Below are 23343 nucleotides of genomic sequence, written 5' to 3'. Positions count from 1 at the left end.
GTCTGGGTGATCTGTCCTTCAGAGTGAGTGGAGTGTTGAAGTCTCCTAGAGTGAATGCATTGCATTCTATTTCTCCTTTTAATTCAGTTGGTATTTGTTTCACATATGTAGGTGCTCCTGTGTTGGGAGCATAGGTATTTATAATGGTTATATCTTCTTGGTGGATTGACCCCTTTATCATTATGTAATATCCTTCTTTGTCTCTTGCGACTTTCTTTGTTTTGAAGTCTATTTTGTCTGATACAAGTACTGCAGCTCCTGCTTTTTTCTCTATATTAATTGCATGAAATATCTTTTTCCATCCCTTCACTTTTAGTCTGTGTATGTCTTTGGATTTAAAGTGAGTCTCTTGTAGGCAGCATATAGATGGGTCTTGTTTTTTTATCCATTCTATTACTCTGTGTCTTTTGATTGGTGCATTCAGTCCATTTACATTTGGGGTGATTATCAATAGGTATGTACTTATTGCCATTACAAACTTTAGATTCGTGGTTACCAAAGGTGGAAGGTTAACTTCCTTACTATCTAAGAGTCTAAGTTCACTCACTTAATATGCTATTGCAAACACAATCTGAAGGTTCTTTTCTTTTCCTCCTCCTTTTTCTTCCTCCTCCATTCTGTATAAGGTGTCATATTCTGTACTCTTTGTCTATCCCTTGATTGACTTTGGGGATAGTTAAAGTAATTTTGCATTTGCTTAGTAATTAGCTGTTCTGCTTTCTTTACTGTGGTTTTATTAAGTCTGGTGACAGCTATTAAACGTTAGGAACACTTCCGTCTATAGCCGTCCCTCCAAAATAGACTGTAGAGATGGTTTGTGGGAGGTAAATTCTCTCAGCTTTTGCTTATCTGGAAATTGTTTAATCCCTCCTTAAAATTTAAATGATAATCTTGCAGGATAAAGTAATCTTGGTTCGAGGCCCTTCTGCTTCATTGCAGTAAATACATCATGCCACTCCTTTCTGGCCTGTAAGATTTCTGCTGAGATGTCTGATGATAGCCTGATGGGTTTTCCTTTGTATGTGATCTTATTTCTCTCTCGGGCTGCTTTTAGTAGTCTGTCCTTATCCTTGATCTTTGCCATTTTAATTACTATATGTCTTGGTGTTGTCTTCCTTGGGTCCCTTGTGTTGGGAGGTCTGTGCACTTCCATGGCCTGAGACACTATCTCCTTCCCCAGACTGGGGAAGTTTTCAGCAATTGCCTCCTCAAAGACACTTTCTGTCCCTTTCTCTCTCTCTTCTTCTTCCGGTATCCCTCTAATGTGAATATTGTTCCATTTGTATTGGTCACACAGTTCTCTCAATATTCTTTCACTCTTAGAGATCCTTTTTTCTCTTTGTGCTTCAGCTTCTTTGTATTCCTCTTCTCTAGTTTCTATTTCATTTATCGTCTCCTCCACTGTGTCCAATGTGCTTTTAATTCCCTCCATTGTGCTCTTCAACAATTGGATCTCTGACTGGAATTCATTCCTGAGTTCTTGAATATCTTTCCGTACCTCCATGAGCATGTTAGTGATTTTTATTTTGAACTCCCTTTCAGGAAGAGTCATGAGGTCCATGTCATCTTTCTCAGGGGTTATTTACTATGAACCGGGTTCCTTTGGTGTTTCATATTTGTATATGGCGCCCTCTAGTGTCCTAGTGTCCAGAAGCTCTACTCTCTGGAGCTGCTCAGTTCCTGAAGCAATGTTGGGGGTTGCAGGGGAGTGATATTGGTGCCTAGGGGGAAGAAAGAGCTGTTTCCTGCTGCCTGGCCACTATGCCTGTCTCCACTGCCTGAACCAGTGGGCTGAGCACATAAGCCTCTATGCCTTGCATTTGCAGTTGCTGTAGACAGATCTTCCCTCTGGCTGTCCTAATGCCAGGGTAGGGTTTGCAGGTTTGTGAGCCAGGTGGGGCTGACTGGGAGAAAGGTGCAGTAGGCTGCCTATCATAGAGGGGGTCGCTGGAGCTGTGTAGCCAGCCAGGGAGCTGGAGCACCTGGAAATTGTGAAAGCTCCCAATCTGCTGGGCAGAGTGCACCCAGACAATTTTGTCTACCTGTCCTTTCTCCTGAGCAGTAAGCTCTGTGCAATCCTTGCCCCTTTAGCAGCCCTCCTGCTAAGGGCTTGCTTGTTAGGAAGTCTCTCAGACTGCCCACCCTTCCTCCCAGAGCAGCTGGATATGGATCCCTGGTTTCCACAAGTGGCCGGAATCTCAGTCTCTCCAGGAATTCTGCCTGTCTTAGCTTTCCAATCCCCCAATCATGAGAGTATCATGAAAGCACCATGAAATGTAGGTTTGTGCTCCCAGAGCAGATCTCCGGAGCTAGGTATTCAGCAGTCCTAGGCCTCCACCCCCTCACTGCTCTGTTTCTCTTCCTCCAGCCAGTGAGCTGGGGTGGGTGAAGGGCTTGGGTCCCGCCAGGCCACAGGTTTGGTATGTTTTTCCTGTTCTGTGAGGTCTCTTCTTTTCTCCAGGTGTATGCAGTCTGGTGCAGTCCTCCTTCCTGGCGCTCTTTTAGGATTAGTTGTATTAATTATATTTTCATACTATGTGCGGTTTTAGGAGGAAGCCTCTGTCTCACCTCTCACGCCGCCATCTTTAATCCTCTGCTCTCTGTTGGGCTTCTTAGGAGAGGGAAAGGGGAAAGCTCAAGGTCAGTGCTTCCCAGTGGCGTCCTCAGCTGCAAGAGGCTGGGCTGGGGCCCCTGACTTGGTCAGTGGGCCCACGGCGTCAGGTGGCCCGAGGCTTTTTTTCTCCTGGTTTTTCCTGCCGACAGTGTCACCATTGTTTCGGGCTGCTATCATAAGTAGTGGCATCTTTGCCACCACTGTACTGCCAAAGCTTCTCTTTCTATCTGCCACTTGCCCTGTACCCTGGTCTGAGATCTCAGGTATCAAAGCCTGTTGGTTCATGTGTAAAATGCAGCCAGGTGTGCTTTGAGTGGTGGCTATGAATCTCCCCAGGGACTGCCACACGTGACCTTGACTGCTGTGGGTTCCAAAGGCTCAGAGGCCTGTAAGTGCAGACCCCACTTATGTGTTAACTAAGCAAGTTGCTGCATACTTTGGTCAGGTGTGTATTTGCTGTCCCTCTAGCAGGAAATGGTGAGTTCGGTTTTGCCTAAAATTTGTGGGAGAACAGTTGACTTGAGGTGGTGTTCATAGGCTCCCCTTCAGTAGAATGCCCCAAATTGCATGGCCTCTCGCACCTGTCTGTTCCTCTGTAGCCCACTACTCTGCTCCAGGTGAGCTGTGTGAGGGCAGCGAATGTCAAGTGCAGATCCTCTCAGGGTTCCTGAGCTTCTAACGTATGCTGGGAGGGCAGGGGTCAGGATCTGAGTTTCCACTCACTGACTGCAGTTACCTGACATGGGGCCACTCACCTGCCTTAGGTTAGCCTAAAAGGTGGGGAATATTGTGGGGCTGAGGAGTTACCAACGGCCCTGTCTGCAGCCATCCTGGGAGAAGAGGTTTTAAGCCAGCAACCTTAACCCTTCACATCTATGCTGAAGGAGGTGCAAAGATTTTTTTTTTCTTCTTTTAATACGAGAGAAAAATATTTCTTAATTTTAAAGACTTTCATATATATACTTAAACTTTATCATTTTAAATATTTTTAAGTGTACAGGCACACCTCATTTTATTGCTCTTCACTTTATTGCACTTTCCAGGTACTTTTTTATACATTGAAGGTTTGTGGCAACCCTGCATCGAGCAAGTCTGCCAGCGCCATTTATCCAACAGCACTTGCTTACTTTGTGTCTCTATGTCACACTTTGGAATTCTTGCCATATTTCACACTTTTTCATCACTGCTGTGTTTGTGACAGTGTCCGTCATCAGTGATTACAGCTTGCTGGGAGCTCACATGATGGTGAGCATTTTCAGCAGTGAAATATTTTTTTAAGTTAAAGTATGTACACACCTTACTACACTTCAGTGTAGCATAAGCATAACTTTAATGTGCACTAGGAAACCAAAAATACTTGACTCACTTTATAGTGCTACTTCTCTATTGCTGTGGCACCAGGCCTGCCATCTCTGAGATGCATCTGTACAGTGGCAGCTGCATGGAGCACATTCACTGTGTCGTGCGTCCGTCACCTCCATCCCCCTCCCAGCCTGATACTGTACCCGTTGAACACAAAGTGCCCATCCCCTCCCCAGCTTCTGGGAAGTTTTGTGCTGCTTCCTGTTTCTATAAATTTATAGGAAGCTCTTTTAAGTCTGTTTAGTGACTTTGCACTTGGCTTAGATTTAGAAGCAGTGGTATGTGGGCTCTCCCTCCTCGGGGAGCATCTCCCCTCCTTGCCCACCGGGGTCTTTGTAAAGGTGTGGTCTTCCTGCCTGAAAATGAGGGCCCCGTCTCCCCTGATGAGCGGGGCACTCCTGGAGTTGGAGCTGGACTCAGACGCCCAGCATTTGCGTGCAGGTCAGGAGGAATGCGTCCAGGAGAGAACGTGGCCCTAGCGGCTGGGCTGGGGAGTGAAGCGGTAGCGACACTGCAGCAAGTGCTGCAGTACTCCTGAAACGGGGGTGAGTGTGGACACTCACAGCTTGCTCCTCCAGCATTCTGTGTCCTGAGGGTGGTGGGGGAGGTGACAGAGAGGAGACGCCCGTGCCCCCAGTCACAGAATCCCCAGAGGAGCCGTCAGCCAGGAGGTCTGCTCTGGCAGCATATCTGTTGTCTTTGTGGTCTCCTGTAGGATTTCTCAGGAAAAAGCTTAGCTAAGGATTTCCTCTCCCTGGTTGTAAAATAATATGTGTTTATAATACCTCTAAAAATTTAAACTATGTGTCAGGCTATTTTTAACTGAAAGCTCCCCATGGTTCCACCAGCCAGAGATCACTGTGGCCAGCTGACCCAGAGAGGGGTTATCATAGGGTTTTGTACTCTGATTTTTAAAATTTAATACTATATCATGAATGGTTTTTGGTGTCAGTAAGCTTACAGCTGTTTGGTACTCAGCGTGTAGATGGCATGGTGGTTTCTGGCCTGGCATAAAGCTGACTCTGTTGTGTGTCATTGACTTTCTTTATTTTGGACCTTGAGTTTTCTCAGTTTGGAACCTGGGTGATGCCCAGGTGTTGGGGTTGGGGGTGGTCACTGCTCACCATCTTGCTGTCCTCATCCTGTGAGGTGGAGCTGAGGCCCACTGGTGGCTTTGGCTTTCAGGGCTGGATGGGATACAGGCTGTACAGCATCAGGCGTGTGGGCTTTGCATTAGAGGGCAGCAGTTTGGGAGGGGGCAGCTGGCAAAGGAGGAGGCAAAGGCTGGTGTTCTCAGGTGCCAGCTCTGCCCTTTTAGCTGCCAGGAGGAGTATTGGCATGTCCTTGCCCTCGCCAGCTTGCAGCAGGACACTGCATTCCCAGGGACTCCTACTCTGGGGAGCTGACCCCTCTTTGGTGGACATATTCTACTGAAGGGCTTGAACTGGCCCGTCGGCCCCTCCTGGTGCCGAGGGCCATGGGCTCTGGTAGACCCGTGTGGTACACTGCCTGTCTCAGCTCTGAAGGGTGGGCTCCTGCAGAGGCAGGGACCAGCTTTGGTGCCGCTGCTTTTCCTGCTGTGTATGCACAGGGGCCTTCTCCAAAGCGGAAACCTCTGAGGGCACCCAGCACTCCTAAGAGCTGTGCTTATGAGAACACAGGGTCCCAACAGCCTCTTCCCCACCCAGGCATCAGTAGGAGGCTGCTTTGTCCTGATCCTCAAAATCCTTCCCAACACAGTGCTCCAGGCCAGTTGATTGGACTTGGCACTAAACACCAGGCCCTGCCCTAAGCTTCTCTTTCTCTCTCTCCATTCTGTTCACAAAGTTCCTCTTTGCCTTGTCTCTTCCTGCCTGCAGCCTGTCCTGTCCTCATGGCCTGTCCTTGTGACCTGTTGCTGGGCTGTGCTCTCCTTCCTCTGGCCCTGGGACCACATACCACATGCCCCTTAGGGCATCATAAGTATTATGTACCATAATACTTTCCCCCAAATACTATTACCATCTTTGCATACCCCTTTAGATCATGATTTTTTGAGGGCTACTGTGCGATCACTTTTCTTAGGCATCTCTGCATCCCCTAGCACAAGCCAGGTCTAGTGCTGGTGGCCCTGGTGGGCACTGGTCACGGCCAGTTTTGGAGAGCTGTTGATTGCTAATGCTTGGTGCATGCTCTTTGACCAGACTTGAGGTAGGCCTTCCTTGTTAAGTGGACTTCCTGGGTGGAAGTTGGGCAGTCTCTTTGTGCCATGTGTCCCAGCTCCTGGCCCAGGCCCGTGGCAGGGTCCTCTGCTAAGCGCCACCGATGGTGCTCTTGGCCTGCAGTGTAGAGAAACCTGTGTGGCCCCTTTTTGTGTGCGCCCCCAGCAAACATTCTTTAGCCTCTGCCCTGGGCCCCCTGTCCTGGATGCTGGGGGCCGTGCCAGCGCCCCTTTACTGAGCACTCCCTCTGTGGCAGCACTGTGTATTGCCTCTTGTTCATACCCTGTGAAATCCCTGTGAGGTACATGCCATTAGTCCTGGTGTGCAGATGAGAAACAGGCTCTAAGAGGTGGGGCAGTAGTACAGCCAGGACCCTAGCTCTGGAAGGACGGGAGTTTATGTGCAGAGGGGAGAGGGACACCCATACCCCTCAGAAGGCAATGCTGCATGCTGTGTGAGGCACTCCAGGGCTGTAAGGGCATCTTGCTCTCACCCTGATCCCCTCATGTCCTATTGAGGCTCACAGGGCTGTATTTAGACCAAGGGCTACTGAGAGCCATTCTTCTCCAGCTGTGCTGCGGGTAGCAGGGCCAGGATGCAGTTGCAGAGATAATTGGGGAGACACCTTGGTGTGCATCTGTGCGGGCATCTTCCTGGTGGCCTTCGCTGCCTGTGCTCACCAATTGCTTCTTCTGTCCACAGTTATCTGCAGTGTGTCCCCGACTGTGGGTCTGCCCAGCGTGGCATGCAGAAGCCTTTCCTGGCCTGAAAGCAGCACTGGGCAGCTCTGGGCTCTGCTGTGCACAGGCGACCTGCTGGCCTTCCTTCCAGTCTCTGCAGCTTTGTCAGGCCTTGGCTAGAGCGCAGTGGGATCCCAGCTGCCTTTCTGCAGGTCCCCGGCAGGTGGCGCCCTGGCTTGGTAACCAGCGCTCCCTGAGCTCTCCTGCTTTCTACCCTGTGCCTGCGTCTGCCAAGGACAGGCTGAGTTTGCTGCCACTTTTCCTGAGAACTTTCTTTTTCTCACCCTTCCCCTGCCTCAAGCTGAGAGAGTTACTGAGCGAGAGCAAGCAACTGGCCCCAGAATGTTCTGCTGCCCACCTGCCAGCTCACCTGGGTGGCGTCAAGGTCTTGCCTATTTCTCTGTGACTCAGCCGGCTGAGCTCGTGTCTTGTCACAGTCATGCCTCTGGGAAAGGGTCTCCTCTTTCGGGGTCAGTGTCCTCTGGGCGGTTTACACCTCTGTCCTGCCTGTGAATCCGTCCCAGCGGGTGGTTCCCGGTGGTCCTTCTTGCTGTCCTGTCCTTTTTGGTTTTGGCACTGAGACCTGCCGCTCTGGCCCCCTGGGACCTGGGTGTGGATTCACACCTGCCTCTCAGAAAGAAGCTGGCCTCAGGCAGGCTGCCTCCACCCCCATCCTGTCTGGCCCAGGAGGCAGTCGCCACAGCAGGAGGTGATGTATGTCCAGCTGCCCAGCATCCTGACCAACATTAATTCTCTCTTTTTCTTCTGTCTTGACTTCATTCTTTCAAGTTTGAAACTTAACCCTTTTGACCTTTCTGTGACCTCGTGTGGCAGGTAACCTCGCCTAGGTTTGGGTTTGGGGTTCTTTCTTCTGCATCTTCCCCCTTTTGGTGGCCCCAAGGCTGTGTCTGGACTTAGGCTTTGGGACTGTGCCATGCAGAGAAGCGACTCCTGTGGCCCCAGCAGGCCCTCCTGGCCTTCCCAGGGAACAAGGTGGCTGTCCTGCCTGCCTCGCTTGGTGCTCCTGCTGTGGGAACACCCCAAGTTTATTGGGTTGGGGTGTTCGCTCCCACCTCCCTCCTGGCCTCAGGGACTTCCTGACTTCTCTGTCTGTTGCACTTCGTGTCTCTCCTGCGTCATCTTGTCCCAGCCGACTTAGGAACGTATAGCCACCCTGCCAGGGCCTGCCCACCATGGGGGCCGCGTGGTCCGCTTAGCCTGTCAGGACTGACGGGCTGGGCCACATGGCTCTCCGCTTTCTTCTCCATGCCATGCAGGCCTCCCCTGCTGCCCACTTTCCCAGACACTGCATCGGTCAGGGACCCCTTCCAAGGGGACTTCAAAGCTTTTCTGATTTTTGCTCATGCCTTCATTCCCATTCCTGGGGTTCTGGGCGAAGCCTAGCAGCACTCAGAGGCTGGCCGAGGGCCGTGCCAGCACTCCGGCTCCCTGTGGTTTTCTGAGCAGAGCAACACCTGGCTTTGGTCCATGTGGCATGCTGCTGAGGTCAGACCCACCTTGCACCCTCAGGTCCCACAAGCCAGGCTCACCTCCTGGCCCTCAGTCACTGGCTTTGTGACTTTGAGTGAACTGCTTCCCTCTCTGAGCCAAGTTTCCCATCTGTGAGAGAGCAGCCACTGTCGTGCCTCCCACACTGCTTGACCTTCTGGTGATGGCATTGCTGCCGGCTCTGCTGCCCTGGTGGCTGTTACATGGGGGTCCCCCTGACGGTCCTGTCTTTGCAGATGGGGCCACCCAGCTCTGTGAGGTGTGGGGATTGCTGTAATCATCCTGTGAGTGAACGGCCCAGCAGGCACCTGGTACGGAAAGGCCGTTCTGCCTCCCGTAATCTTCCACGGTGATCCCACGGAGTGGCATGGCCACTGCAGAGAGGCGGGCAGGTGGGGCAGCCAAGTTGTGTGCCCTGACTTCCCCGTCTGAGATGAGGGCATGCTGGTTCTGAAGCTTGGCCAAGGGCTTCCAGAAGTGATGGCATTCCCCGTGCCAGCACCCTTGGGGGGCCTCATCTGCTCCTGGCCTTTCCAGGCCTTTCCATGTTTACCATCAGCCTGAGGGGCCTGGGATGGAGCACTGCAGCTTCCTTTCTTGGGAGTGCCAGGATTCCCATGCCTTGGGCAGGAGCTGGCATTGTCCTCCATCCCCCTGGGCTGGTGTGACTTGGGCCCAGCATCCTACTGGACTGGGTCATATCTCTGCCTCTGAGGCTCTTTCTTCCCCCAAGCAGTCCTGGAGTGTGTTGCCCGGCCTGGTCTTAGCCGGCGAGGAATGTGGGCTTGTGAGTTTGGCAGGCAGCAGCACCAGCCTGGGTGGAGAGGAGGTGGGTTCCTAGTCGCAGGAGCTGGAGGAAACCACTCCCCACCACAGCAGCCCTGAGGCTCCCCAGCTTGGGCTGGGCTCCCGGGCCTCCTGCTCAGATGTACCACTTAATGCCCAGAAAACCTGCAGGGCTTGTCTGTGTTTGTGTTCTGTGAACGTGTTTAGAAATGAGTAAAGTTTACAGATGGAGCGATTAGTTGTTTAAGTCTTAAGTCTGGGAACACTGGGAGCTTTAGAATTGAAAGTGGATTTTAAAATAGGGAATTAGCGCTGTTCTGTAGCCTAAATTGCTGCTGAAGGGGGCAGTTGAACTTCATTGCAAATCGCCTTGGCTCACAGCTGTCTCATGGCATGTGTCTGGAGTGGATTTGTCCTTCCCACCTGGAATGCCGGTCCGCAGGTGTCACGGGAGAGGACCAGGCCAGCAGGGCGGCTCTCCTGAGGGCTCAGCTTGGGGAGTCCTTGCCTTGACTCAAAGCTTGGTAGCCGGCAAGTTCTGGCTGTTTGTGGGGACAGCCATGGGGCTGGATCAGGGAGCTGGTAGGCCTCAGGCTGGGCGCCGTGGGCCCCATGAGCATCCAGCAGGTGGGACAGGGAGGAATGTTGGGGGCCTGCCTGTGACCCTCCCCACCCCTCCTGGTCAGTGTCAAAAATGCTCACTGATTAGACAAGGCACAGGTCAATTTCCAGGACCCTTGGTGGCTGTGGCTGCCCCTGCTGGCTGGCAGGTGACCTCTGCCCAGCACCAAGGACTCTTTCTTGGTGGTGGCCTTTCCGGCTGTGAGGGGCGTGTTGTCAGCTCTGGGTCCCCATAGGCTTAGTGGGGGACTTGGGAGGCGCTCCCCTCACCCCTCCACAGAGCAGCATCTGAGTTCCCTGACCCTTGGGTGGACACTCCCTCACCAGCTCCAGGCTGGCTCTGTTCTCGGCCACCATCCACCTTTGTGCTTCTTGAAGGTAGTCATTAAGGTGGTTTTTATAAGAAGTCTTACTCCTTTGGCTCTAAAAGACCTTTATTTTGAGAGGAAGAGGCTGTCAACCTTAATTTTATTTCTAGTTTCTCAGGCAAAGAAACACACCCAGCAGGTGTTTCTCAGATGATCCGGCCAGTTCCACCCCTCTCCAGCTCTGCAGTACCCTGGAGTCTTGGGGTGCCTGGTGTCCTACCTGTGCTCACGCGCAGGGGTGGGCTTGGAGCTGGTTCAGTGTGGCAGCTGCGCAGGGCACACCTTCCGGAGTCCCGTGTGCTTGTGCTGGCGACAAGCTTGGAGCCCAGTGTGCCTGACCCAGCCAGTTCTCTCTGCTTCTCTGAAAGGCCCACAGGCAGAGGAGACGCGCTTATAAAATCAAGGGGCCCTAGTAGGTCCGGGAGTCCTCCTGGTTAGTCACTCCAGAACAGCGTTCTCCTGGCCTATATGGGTGGGAGGTCAGCCGGCCCCTCACTGTGGCCCTAATTGGTGTCTGAGTCCATTGTAGGCTTCTTTTGAGGTCTAAAAATATTCGTATATTTTGACCCTAACCCTATTACTGGGATTTATTCTGAGGAAACAGTTAAAAACTCAGAAATAATGACTGTATTAAATGATGCTTATTGATATAGTAAAAAAGGAGTTCCTCAATTGTGTCTTTCCAGGGAAACAGCTAAATAGATATGAAGCCCTGCTGGCTAGACACCGCTGTAGGGACAGGTGGGCACAGGGGCCTGGGGCATGCTGGGCATTTTATTCTCGTTGGGCGAGTGGATGGAGGGTCCCGACTGCCTCACAGTCATGTAGGGATGTAAGGAAATACAACCAGCCTGCCTCAGATTGTATTTTGACACATCACCTCAGCCACCTCTGGAACAAGTATGTGAAATATAACAGGATAACACAAAAGAGGAAGACAAGGATGAGGAGGTGGGCAGGGCCCACCATGGCTGGTGCCTGGCAAGATGGGAGGGGTGCCAGGTTAGAGCGGCGCGCCCAGCACCACAACGGCCTGCACTCTACACGTTTCTGTAATACTCTCTCTAAACAAAGAAACAAAAAATATTGTCTGCTTCCTGGAGCACTCAAAGACTATATTTTGGGTAGCTGAGGCCCCATTTTAGATACCTTGTTTTTTAACAGCCTCAGGTAGAAATTTGTCCTCAATGCTGTACATTCCTTCAGCCATTATGAATAGCAAAGTGTAAGTATAGTTTAATTGTCCTTAAACTCTGTCTTTTTGGAGGCCTTGAGGGAATATCCTCAGACCCTCCGGGAGGGGCTGGCCTTTCTGGGTGACTGACTCTTGTGGGTCTTGCTCTCCACGGGGTTTCCCCCTTCACCCCCCACCCCACCCCATTGGCCATTGCTTCTTGCTGCCTCTTGTAGGAGCCAGGCAGCAGGTGTGCAGGTGCCGGGCTTCAGGGTGAGCAGGCAGGCCTGTGCATGGGCTCCAGAGAGCTAGACTCTTTTGCCCGCAGGGGAGATTCCTGGCTAAGAATTTGCACAATTCCAGGGGAACCAGGGCTCCCACCTTGTGCTGCCTCTGGTGCATGGCCTGTGCCAGCATTGCTGCCCAGGACGATATGGGGTATGGCTGAGGGCAGTGTGGGGCCTGGGGGGCACACCAGGATGTCCCTGTGGGGGCCTGCATGCCTGTGCCCAGAGGGGAACCTCTCAGGTCCAGATTTTGCCCTTGGTGACATCAGGCCAGAGGCTGCAGCCTTGGGTCTTCACAGTAGTGATGGGATTATCCTGGCCACAGAGTAGTCCTGAGAGGTGGCCTGTTCTGCTGTCAGTACCAGCCTGGCTCCTAAATTGAGTAGCTGGGAAGAGTTTTATGTCATTGCTTCTATTTACTTAAATCTCAAACTATATTGGTTCCACAAAAATGCAGTATATCACGTACGCCAGTTACACAGAACCCCTGGAGCACACGAGCCCCCTCACCAGCTCCCAAGAGCTCAAGGCCCCACGACCTCGCCTCCCCAGGTGGGGCCCTGCCCTCCAGAGGGAGCCCCAGCCCAGCACAAGGACGCCAACCATCTTTGCCTCTGCCTTTGCCGTCATCCCCACTTTGCTGCCACAGACTCTAGGCTTCACCACGGACAAGGCCTGCCCAGCTGCGTGAAGTCTCTGGCTGTCCGGCTAGCAGGACGGCAGGGCTCCAGCCGAGGGGGGCTGCGCAGGTTCCTCAGACCAGGATGGGCTTTCCCAGGAGGATGCCTGGGTGTGCTCTGTGGATCCAGGGTATCCAGGTGTAAGCCTGAAGAAGGCCGTGGGGTTGAATTCTGTGGTGACACCTCACCCATTGCTCAGGGACCTCTGTGCAGGCCCCCAAGGGCCGTCTGCCTGCTCACCTGGAAGGCTGCAGCCGCCCAGAGCCACCCCAGGCCGCAGTGCTGCATTCCTGGCTCTTGGTGAGAAATTAATCCGCCTTTAGCATCTTGACAACAGCTCGTAAAGAGCTTGAGGTGACTCCGCCAGGGAGGGGAGGAGGCAGGCAAGCAAGGAAACTTTGCACGCACATCCCACATCTGAGAATATTTTGTTTTCAAGTCAAGTAAATCCAATAGCAGGTTTGCAGGCAAGAACTTGCCTATGAGGTTCATGGTCACAGACAGGAACAGCGTGCAGAGCTGGGAGGCCTTTCCTGGGCATCCATATTGACAGAACATCAGTGTTACGAGCCCTTTTCTGAAGCCTACTTTACGCATGCCATGAATCCAGTGCTGTGCCCTCTGGGGCCACGGGGAGGGGCTGAGCCTGTGGCTTCTCCGTGAGCAGGCATGGGGAGGAGGGGACCCACCTTGGTTTTGCTGAAGGTCAAGTTCCCTGTCATGTGGGCGCCTTCCTGTCCCTTGCCCTCTGGAACCTTCAGGACAGAAGTTTCTCCCTGGACAGAAGCTGGGGTCTGGACGTCTTCCTTCTGCAACATGGGCCGCTGTGTCCCCGCTTCACCTTGGGCTCCTAGGTCCGGCATCAGGCTGCTGCACAGGGTGGGCCAGTGTGAAGGAATGGGGCCCCACTCTGCCACTGGCTGGTTGAGGGACCTCAGGTGGGAGGGAGGCTGGGCACTGTACTGCGCTGGCCGGCCATTTGGGGCCGTGGGGAGGGCGACGTGAGACAACGCCTGTGGGTGCTCAGCACAGTCCCTGGCTCCCGCAGACATTCCATGGACATTGCACACCTGCACTTCTCGTGGGGGCCTGTCCCTTGTGTGGTGGGAAGGCGGGAAAGTAGCCTGACAGCCATTTGTCATGTAGCTCATGGCTCCTAGTGGCAGCCTTGGTTTACATCCTGGCAGAGTTGCTGCCTCACCTGACTTGGGAGTTTGTGTCCCTCAAGGGTGGCCTGCGGGCACGAGGGTTTGGTGTCTGTGCCTTTGCTCCACTCCCTGAGGGTGTCACCCTGGCTGTGGAGCACCTGGTGACCAGAGGCCTCTATTTTGCAGCTGCCTGGGCATGCTTTACCTCTGCAGAGCCCCCAGGAGTGCAGTGGCCTGTCCAACACACTGTGCTCTGCACCTCCCTGAGTGACCATGCTAGCAGGCTGCCTTGCTCGGCCTCCATTCCTCTGTGCAGCTGAGCAGGCGCCTCTCCTGTGCCCAGACAGCAGCGTGGCAGCCCCTCTGTCTGCCCCTCACCGCCTGTCCTGGAACCCTGGCAGGAAGGCCCTGGTGGGACATTTCTGCATCAGGAGGCTCCCTGATGGTGTGAATGCCCACACCTTCCTTTTCCTCCATGTGTCCCTGGGCTCCACTAACTGCTTGCCTCTGGTTTAGTTTCCAGGCCGAGCGGCCCGCATTGAACGTCGTCATCTTCCCTCTGCTCCACGAGGGCCTGACTGATGTTATCCGGGACGTCCCCATGGTGCACCTGGATGAGATTACCTTATTTAAAAGCAGAGTGGCTGAGGAGCCACCAAACCTGTGGTGGTGACAGGGACAGCTAGCCCTGGCCTTCTGCCTGCCGCCCACTATCTCTGTCAGTCTCTGTGGCAAGGAGGCAGGGCTGTCCTGGACAGGCATGTGGCCTCGGGCCCCTGCTTCGGCCACCTCTACTCCTCGCTGCCCGTCTGAAGACCTCCGGAGCCTGCTGAGCACCAGGACCCCTTGGTGGGTCACGAGGAAGGAGGCCCCCTTCCTGGCCATCTGGCTCCTCCACCTGGCCTCCCTGGGGCCTTCTGAGGCTTCCTCTCCTGAGGACTCGTTGCTCGGTGGCGTTTGGGTTCAGATGGCAAGGAGCACGAGGTGAGAGAGCCCGCTGTCGGGTGTTCTGGGGCCTGGCCCCGGGTGTTTTTGAACTGCCAGGTTCCCAGAGTGCCGCAGGCCCAGTGCTGCTCCTCTTCTCAGGCCCTGGGAGTCCCTTTGCTCACCTGTTCCTGGTCGCCTGCCCCGAGCCCCGTGGAGGGGAGCCTGGGACCGGGGCTGGCTGTGTACACGGGAGATGTGCTGACCCTGAACAACATCCACACTGAGCATTATGGGAGGCCGGTGGCCGCGTGCCAAGAACCCCCTTCCTCAGGCAGCCGCGAGTGTGAGGAGCCCGCGTCACAGATTTGGGGCTTTCCTTGCCAGTGAGACACGTTTTAACCCGGTTACATCTCTGATATGTTTCCAGCCAGATGATGTCAGAGAAGTTGTGGACGACTGGCCAGGCAGGGTTGCCCCTGGGGCTGGGATTGCTAGTCGGGGCCCAGGAGTGGGGCCTGCTATGGTAGTTGATGGAATCCAGCTTTAGGAATTGTGATGATCTGTGTTTCTGGGGAAATATAGGTATCCCTGGCTTCATTACAAGAACTTGAAATGTTAAAACACAGAAAGAATGTTTTAAGGCCAGAGTAGTGGTCTAAGTACCATTTCAGATAGCTTTATTTAGCACTTTAAAAAAGTTAAACACAGCTTTTCCAAAAATGAGGACTGCCTCCCAGTGTCCAGGGCCTAGACCTTTGCTGATCCCACTGCCTCTGTCTGCTCAGCTGTGACCCCCAGAGCCACCATCCCCCCATCCCCTTGGCTGGTCGGCTTGGGGGGCCATGGGTGGGTTCCCTCCTCCTGGAGTCCTGACCCAGCTGCTCTCAGAAGTGCTCCGGGAGACTTCCCAGGAATGTTGGGCATTATCAGGGCCACCTTGGTCTCCAAAAAGGCCTGACCCCAGCATCCCCATGGGGCTGTGCCTCTCACCCTGGCCTCCCTCCCTCTCTGGGCTGAGGGTGTGGAGCCCACCAGGCCCTGCTCTCACTCCTGGTGCCTATCCTAGCTCTGTGGCCCCTTACCCACCTGTCTGCCTACTGTTCCCATGGTGATGGTCGCCTGATCTGTAGCATGTCCTGTCAATTTACCTATTAAAGCACCTGTGGCCCTGGGCATACATTTGCCTGCCCTTCCCTGGGTTCTCAAGGGGCAAACAGTTCAGCAGCCTCCTACCCCCAGGCCAAGGGGGTCCAGGAGGCCTCCTGCTGGCGGCTGTAGGAACCGAGCACTCCTGGGGTCAGGCCCTGAAGGAACCCAGTGTGGCAGATCCATGGTCCCAGAGGCTCTGGCTCTGCTGGTCTGCCCTGATTGAGTGGCCAGGGTGTCTGCAGGCTAGAGTGGGGAGTGCCCTTCCCCTCTCCCCAGTTTTCTGGCTGACGGTGCGGTTGGCTCTGTTCTGGAGCATAAGGGTCCCTCTCCCTGCCCTGGGCTGCACCTGGCGGCTCTTCGTGTCCTGGCCAGGCTGTCTGCAGGCTTCCTCCAGGTGAATGGAGGTCACCTTCGAGGTCCCAACTCAGTCTGAGAGCCACATCCTGGGTCCCATCTCTTCCTGGCCTTGCAGGCTGAGGGGTGGGCTGCCTTGGGCCCCGGGGAGCCTTCAGTTGGTTTCTGGAGACCACCAGGCAAGGGTGCTGGGAAAGGGGTGTGGGGACTGTCCTCAAAACAAAGGTGTGACCTGTTGCAGCCTGACTGGCAGGGGGATGTAGCCCAGGAGCCAGGCAGTTGGCCTGTCTGTCCCCAGGGTTCCCATGAGCCAGGCCATATCTATGCTGGGGGGCTAGGGTAGTTCTGGTTACCTGTCTCCATCCTTTCAGAGCAACCTGCTCTTTGGCCAGGGAATTATCTTCTGCTGGGAATTTACCCAGAGTCTGTGACTGTCCACACTCTCACTCAATGGCCTGTTCTCATGAGCAAGCAGTTTTCACCAGCAAAATTATTTATGCCAGCAAGTAGGGCTGGGCGGTGCCATTCACAAGAGGCTGGGGGTGTGAGCTGCCTTGGAAAGCAGCTTCCAAACAGTGGACCCTGCATTTTTAGGGTCCCCTGCAACCATCCTTCTACTTAGAGCAAGAATTTCTGCTGCTTCCACACCCAAGACAGGATTCACCAGATGTTAATAATGTGCTTATTCTTGCTAAGTGCTGTTTTGGCACTGGTGTTAATTGCAATTTATATTCTGCGTCGTTTTTTGCTGGGGAAAGAACCCACCCTAATGGTCCCCAATTGGCAGAACTGGGCTTTTAAGCGGTGAACCATATGCTGCTGCCGAGAGGGGCCTGGGCAGCACTGGGGCCTGCATGTGTGTGTGCATGGTGCCTGGTGCGTGTCTGGGTGTGTGCACACGAATGTCTGCTGTGTACATGTGCACAACTGGTGTGATTGTCTTGTGTATGTATATGCATGTGTGTGCATGTGCACGTGTAAGAGACACACCACCACACGGGTAAGAGGGATGGGAAGGAGGAGGGAGAGATCAGGGCATTTATCCCTGTGTTAAAGGAGAAGCCCCTGAGCCCCCAGCTGCCCTCCTGCCATGCTCCACCCGATCCTTTCGGTCCTGTGGCTCTACCTGCTCCTGGCCCCAGCTCTGCTACCACACTGCCGTGCAGCCTAGCCACAGGTCTGAAGTGCTCCCCAGGGGAGGAAGCTTGAGCCCAAGGAAAGCAGAGCCCTGTAGGCTCCCTGCTTTGCTACCTGGCTTTTCTCATTTTCATGAGCAAGTATTTTTTTTTCCAGGCCCAAGGAGGCTGAATTAGGGACACTGTCTTGTGATGAGGGTTTTATTCCTGTGTGTCCACTGCCCTTCAGGGGCCAGAGGGACACAGATCTTAGCCCATTTGCACTTGCTGGGAGGTTTCTTCCTGTCGTGATCCCTGGGACTGACCCTACCCCCATCCCCCAGCTCTGTAGGGCTGGTGGTTGAGGGCTGCACTCTCTTAACTGGCCCTGTGCCAGAGGCGCTGCAGGCCACTAGGTGCAGATGGACGCGTGGTGGAGGCCTGGCTGGGAAAGCTGGGCCAGGGAGCAGGGCTGCAGGAGCTGAGGGGTCTGGGCCTCTGTTGGCTGATGACAGTGTGAAACCAGTACAGGCAGCCTGTAACCCTTGGGCAGGCGGAGGTTCCCAAGACCCCTTCCTTCTGCCTGGCAAGATGGCACCCTGCCCTGTGGACATGCCCTGGCCTCTCAGCTGCCGTGGGGCTCAGGCAGCCCCTGCTTCTCTTGCCCTTGTTAATGCGCTCCTTTTCAATTTGAAAATTGCTGAGACCTTGTAAGAAAAATAGTGAGAAATAAATTAGTGGATGAGGACACACCATGGCTGTTGGCAGTGTGTTTCAGCCATAAACCTGAGGCGAGGGAGATGGAGACCTCCTGTGGGTATGATGGAGACATGACGGGGTGCAGGTACACTGTGGTCGTGGCCTCATCCCTGAGCGCCCCCATCCCCCCATCTGTCCTGTCCCTTTGCCAGAAAAGGGACCAGATTGTACAAGAGGGCACCCCTTGTGATGGTCATTGGCCTCATCTGTGTTCAGGGCACAGGCTTCTAATTAGAAGTTTCCAAGACTGGGCTTAATGAACAAATACCCACAGAAGTTAAAAAAATTGTCCCACACAGCCTGGCCAGTGTTGTCTAAATGTTCCTTTGTAAAGCCCTTTCAAAACCTACCAAAGTGTGGGTTTAGCACTAATGTCACAGGGTCAGGGCACCTGCTGCGTCCCCCTCCAGGCCAGCTGGTCCCGGGGAATGTGGATGATCCAGGGCGGCTTGTCGGCCGCATGTCATGTTGTCACGGAGTTGAGGCCGGGCCCTGGGAGACTGGTCAGAGCAGAAGCTGCTGCTCTGTTCCCCCTGGGGGCCTGGCTTCCTGCTGACCCCAGTGGTGTGAGCTGAGGCCTCCCTGCTGTGCCTCTGGCTAGCCAGTGGCCAGGGGTGGGTGGGTGAGAGGTAGTCTCAGCAGGTGTGCAGTGGGCACTGACACTCACTGGGCTGTCGACCCCAGCGCGGGCTGCCCCTCCAACCACTGGCTGTCCACATGCCGCTCTAGCTCCAAACAGCTGCACTCAGCATGTTATTAAGGGGTAGGGGTATATTCGCCTGGGGGGGTCTCATGGTATATGGTGACCAGGTGCTAAATGCTCTCCCTTTCCATGGCAGACCACCTCATCTGTCTGGTGATGCTCACTCCTGAATTTTGTGTTCAAATTACATTTTGAATGGGTATTTTCATGTAAATTTGTGGCATGTGAAAAATTTCAAATAAAGTGGATGATTTAGAAAACCAGGTGCTGAGTGGTCCTTCCAGTAGGGCCACTCCCTTCCCTTTGCCCTGTGTGCCCTCCCCAGCCCCAGGGGCCCTCAGCCTGGGGCCATCAGGAAGTAACTGACGGGGCCTTTGCAGGCTGGGTGGGCAGAGGCTGGCAGGCAGAGTGAGAGGCCAGGCGGGGCTGGCAGCCAGGGGCCGGAAGTGCGCTCTGCACCAGGGCTCCAGGTGGCCTGGCAGCATCCTGGACAGTCACAGTGTCCGGGGACTGTGGCCAGCAGGGCCCCAGTCAGCAGTGGTGTTATCCCTGGGCCGTGGGGACCAAGTCAGTTTTGTTTTTATTTTATACACACATACATTTAATTGTGGTAAAATAGACATAACAAAATTTACCATCTCAGCCACTTTTCAGCATCCTATTCAGTGGTATTCAGTACATTCACACTGTGCAGCTTGTCACTGCCATCCGTCTCCAGAACTTTCTCATCTTCCCAAACTGAGAGTGTGTCCCCACTGCACACCCCTACCCACCCTTCTCTGTCTCTCTAAATTGGGCTCTTTTGTGACTGGCTTATCAGCAGCATCAATTTTACACAGAACCTTCCTTCTCCAGACCTGGGCTCTAGGATGGGACACTGGCTGCAGCCTGGAGCAGGTGGAAGGTGGCAGCTGGGGTGGGAGACCAGGGCAGGTGTTGGGAGGGGTGGGGTCCTGGACTTGGAAGGGGCAGTAGGCAGGGAGAGCCCCAGGGACCTGCAGGGCAGAGGGGCGAGGGCAGGCCCTGTCTGGTGGCCAATGAGGTTTTGGCGATGCCTCCTGAACTCCTGGCTTGGTCCTTGAGGCAAGAATCATCTGAGCAGAAATCCTTCCCTGTTGGGGGTGAGCCTGTCACCCTGGCCGGCAGGCACTCACGATGGCTCGCTTCTGTCCTGGGGCCACTGAGAAAACCGGACAGTGCTCGTGGAGTCGGTAGTGACCTTCCCAGGACAGGCAGGACTGACCTTTGGCATTGGGGAGGCTGGACAGGAGGACAGGTGTGGCCTTCCCTTCCAACACCTGTGGGGTGCAGTAACCTCCCCAACCTCAGGGTGTAAAAGCCGTTGGGAGCTGCTCCTGGTGCCTGTGGACAGGTATCAGGGCAGCATGATGGGCCCAGAGCCTCTGGTGGGGGCTGGAGTCTTCCGGAAGCGTCTTCACTCAGGTATCTGGTGGTTGATGCTGGCTGCCAACTAAGGTCTCAGCTGGACCTGCAGCCAGAATGCCTATGTGTGGCTTCCATGTGGTCTCTCCAGGTGGCTAGTGGGGCTTCCAGCATGGACAGCTGGGTCCCAAGAAGACCCGGAGGATGTACCCTAGCCTTGGATGTCCCATAGCGTTACCTCCACGTGCTCTGCTGATTGAGACAATCTCAGAGGTCAGCCATGTCAAGGGGAGCGGACAAGACCCCCAATTTGGTTTCTGCGAGAGCATATGGAATGGGGTTGTGTTGCTGCATTTTTAGCAAGTGCATCATAGCAGGACATGTGGGGCTGCCATGCACCCCGAGACAAGGCCTCACCCTGCCTGGGCCTCTCGGGGTGCAGTGCATGGGCCGCCCACCGCTCTGGGAGGACTCCCATTCCCACGCCCTTCCTGAGCAGATGGCCTGGAGCGGTCGGTCAGCTCCGGCATGTGGACTTGACCAAGGGTGTGAAGCTGCTTGGCCTTTGTCGATTTGCTGAGCCTCAGAAGAAATCAAAATGACCTCCAGTAAAGCTGCTCTTTGTGGCAGAGATGAAAAGGTGAGGAGGCCATGGTTTGGAGGGCTTGCATTGGAAGCCTCTGGAGTCAGGTTGAAGGAGGGAGGGACAGCATGGAAAAAAGCTTTGATTGTCACCAGGAGCTTTGCACAGGACTGACTGTCCGGTGGAGGATGCGAGCAGTATAGTCCTCACACACCCCCAGCATCCGCCCCCTCACACGCCTACACCCGCATGTCGGGCTCTGCCCTGGGCCACCAGGACCCTGTTTGCAGATGAGGCATGGAGGCTTGGGGGGTCCGTGGGCGGTTACCTGCCCCGGGCCAGGCTGGGTCAGTGAGTGTGTCTCCATCACAGACCCAGGTCAGGCTCCATGCAGGCTCACAGAAGGCACTCCTCTGGCTTTTCCCCTCAGATCTGTGGCTGGAGCCGTGTGGAGAAGTTGCCACATGTGAGTTTTGCCCCTTCTTTGGTGGCTGCCCGCAGCAAAGCAAGTGGGAGTTGGCCAGAATGAGAAGGGAAGACCTCCCACCCACCAGGAAGGAGAGGCGGGTCCTGCAGGAGGCCCAGCAGCCTTGGAACCCCTTGATTTGCTGGGCCAGACCCAGGTTAGCACCCTGGCTCCTGGCAGGCAGGGGATTGGAGGGTATAACTGGGAGAAAGGGGAGTGGAGGCAGGGCTGGCCCATCCCAGGTGCCAGCTGCCCACCTAGCTGAGTTCTAGGCCACTTGAATGCTGCCCAGGAGGGGGCCAGGGCTGGAGGTTGGGGAAGGGGCCGCAGTCTGGGGTGGGGGTCAGGGAGCCCTATGCAGAAGGGTCCCAGGTCTTCCCTTTTTCTCTCAACAATGGCACAACGCCTCTTGCCTGGCATTCCTTGCCTTTGCGTGCCCCATGGAAGGCCAGCATCGTCTGAGCTTCTACACTGGTGATACTGAAGCAAGTGACTCTGGCTGGGCCCTGCCTGGCAATTTCTTCTCTGCAGCTCAGCATTGTGGCTGGTCACAGGGCTGCTGGCCCATTCCTGGCTGAGGAGGAGTCCAGGGTGGAGGGGCCAGGGTCGGGGCAGCTGCTCTGGATCTGGGCTGGGCACCGTTGGGGGGGCAGGATGGATGGGTGGGTGAGGACAGAGCTGCTGGTGGGGCATGGAGGCTCCTGCGGGTGACAGTGCACCCTGCTCTGGCCACCAGGTCACCCTCCGAGAAGCCAGGCAGATACTAGGAAGTAGGTGCACTGCTCTGGGGGCGCCCCAGCTCTGAGGCCCTCAGCTCTAGATGCCCACATGTCTCAAGGCTTTGTGGCCTCTCGGGACGGGTGCTGGGGGGCTGAGCCTGCAGGGCAGACCCTTTCCCTTTTTCCCACCTCCGGGGCTGGGCCAAAGGCACACTCATCAGCCATGCTCACAGGCCTTTGCATGCACACTTGTGCACACACACTCATGTTTACACACAGAGTTCATGCCTGCAGGCTCACACACACCTCAGCACCTGCCCCCTCACACACCTGCATACCTGTACCCATATGTATTTACACAAGCACTGAAACAGATTCACATGTTTGTATAATTCACACACCCACACCAACATTCACACATAGATGTCCTCACACATGCATTGCGTATACATGTACATGCTCATTCAGACATGCACACACATGCAAACAGTGGCACATACATGGATACCCTCAGCATGTACTCACACCCACATCTAGTTCCTATTCACACCTAGTCATACTTGTGGGGGCCCGGCCTACGGCCGAGGCTGAGCCCCACTCTAGCTGGCACCACCCTTTCCCCTCTTCCCAGACACAAATAGTATTCAGGGATACACTGTTCTTCATTGCTCCTGCCCTTACATCTATTCACGCGCGCGCACACACACACACACACACACACACACACATTCACATCTGCATGCTAATAAACATGCACACACATCCATACCCTTACACTAGGGGTCTGGGCTGATGTTACACACGAATTAGTGAATACGGCCCACTCAACTGAAGGTAAACCTTTCTATTATGTTCATCTCAGGAGATATGAAAAATTCGGAGAAGGAGAGTGAGAAGGAAAAGAAATCACCCACATTCTCACCAGCCAGAGAGCCTCCGGGGACCTGTCATTTCATGTCTTGGAGTCTTCACTCCGTGCTTTTAAACCTCTAGCTGTGGGCATCTGATTGGGGTCCTGCTTTATGCTCACCACCACAAAAGTGTTTTGCTCATGTTCTTCCAGACTCATTATGTTAATGATGTGCTAAATGCCCTGTCACATGCCCGCTGGTCCCCCGCTGCCGGACAATTAGGTTGCCTCTAATTAGTTACTTTTCCAAGGAAAGCTGCCCCAAATATCCTTGTGCTGGAGTGTTTTCCTATATTTAGAATTATTTCCTTAGGAGAGACTCTCGTTAGTGAAATTTCTGGGTCTAAGTATGAATTTTTTAAAGCTGAGAGGATCTTTGAGGAGGCCGTAGAACCAGAGCTCTATTTGGGTGTGGGCTTCACACCTTTCTGCAGAGATCTGGCCTCAAATGTGGAGCTCACCTCCCAACTGCTCAGTTCCCTAATTTCAAATGTACTAATTACGCAGGATGTAAAAGATGATGAAGGCAAATTCAGATACACCAAAATTAGCACATTTCAGATGATGTAAGTCCTATCATATGGTGATCCCCATGACCCCCAAGTCCACTTCAGTGTCCAGGGGTGCCGCAGTCTCCAGTTGGCTGTCCTGGATGTGAGGGGTGTGGAGTCAGAACCCCGGCCCCCCCACAGTCACCTGCACAGGCCTTGGGCCTGGGTCCTCGTGGTGCCACACTGGGCTATCTGTGGGGGTACAACAGCTGCCCCAAAGATATCCGTGTCCTG

General features: G+C 54.4%; 1 protein-coding gene across 4 annotated transcripts in view; it reads left to right on the top strand.

Annotated features, from left to right (window-relative positions):
* FBXL18 (F-box and leucine rich repeat protein 18) overlaps nucleotides 1–23343 on the top strand; it is a 63002-nt gene that overhangs the window by 26150 nt on the left and 13509 nt on the right. For 3 of the 4 annotated variants that reach the window (XM_037007952.2, XM_017664201.3, XM_037007932.2), the window contains one exon: nucleotides 14007–18760. The exons of the other annotated variant lie outside the window; for it this stretch is intronic. In XM_037007952.2, the coding sequence (XP_036863847.1) occupies nucleotides 14007–14163 (157 nt within the window). In that variant the 3' untranslated portion in view covers nucleotides 14164–18760. Of the gene's footprint in view, nucleotides 1–14006; nucleotides 18761–23343 lie in introns of those variants that run through there. 4 annotated transcript variants of the gene reach the window in all.

This window comes from Manis javanica, chromosome 10 (genome assembly GCF_040802235.1).
Source record: "Manis javanica isolate MJ-LG chromosome 10, MJ_LKY, whole genome shotgun sequence".
NCBI classification, from domain to species: Eukaryota; Metazoa; Chordata; class Mammalia; order Pholidota; family Manidae; genus Manis; species Manis javanica.
The sequence above is the reverse complement of the archived record's forward strand: the minus strand, read 5'-3'. Positions and strand labels throughout refer to the sequence as shown.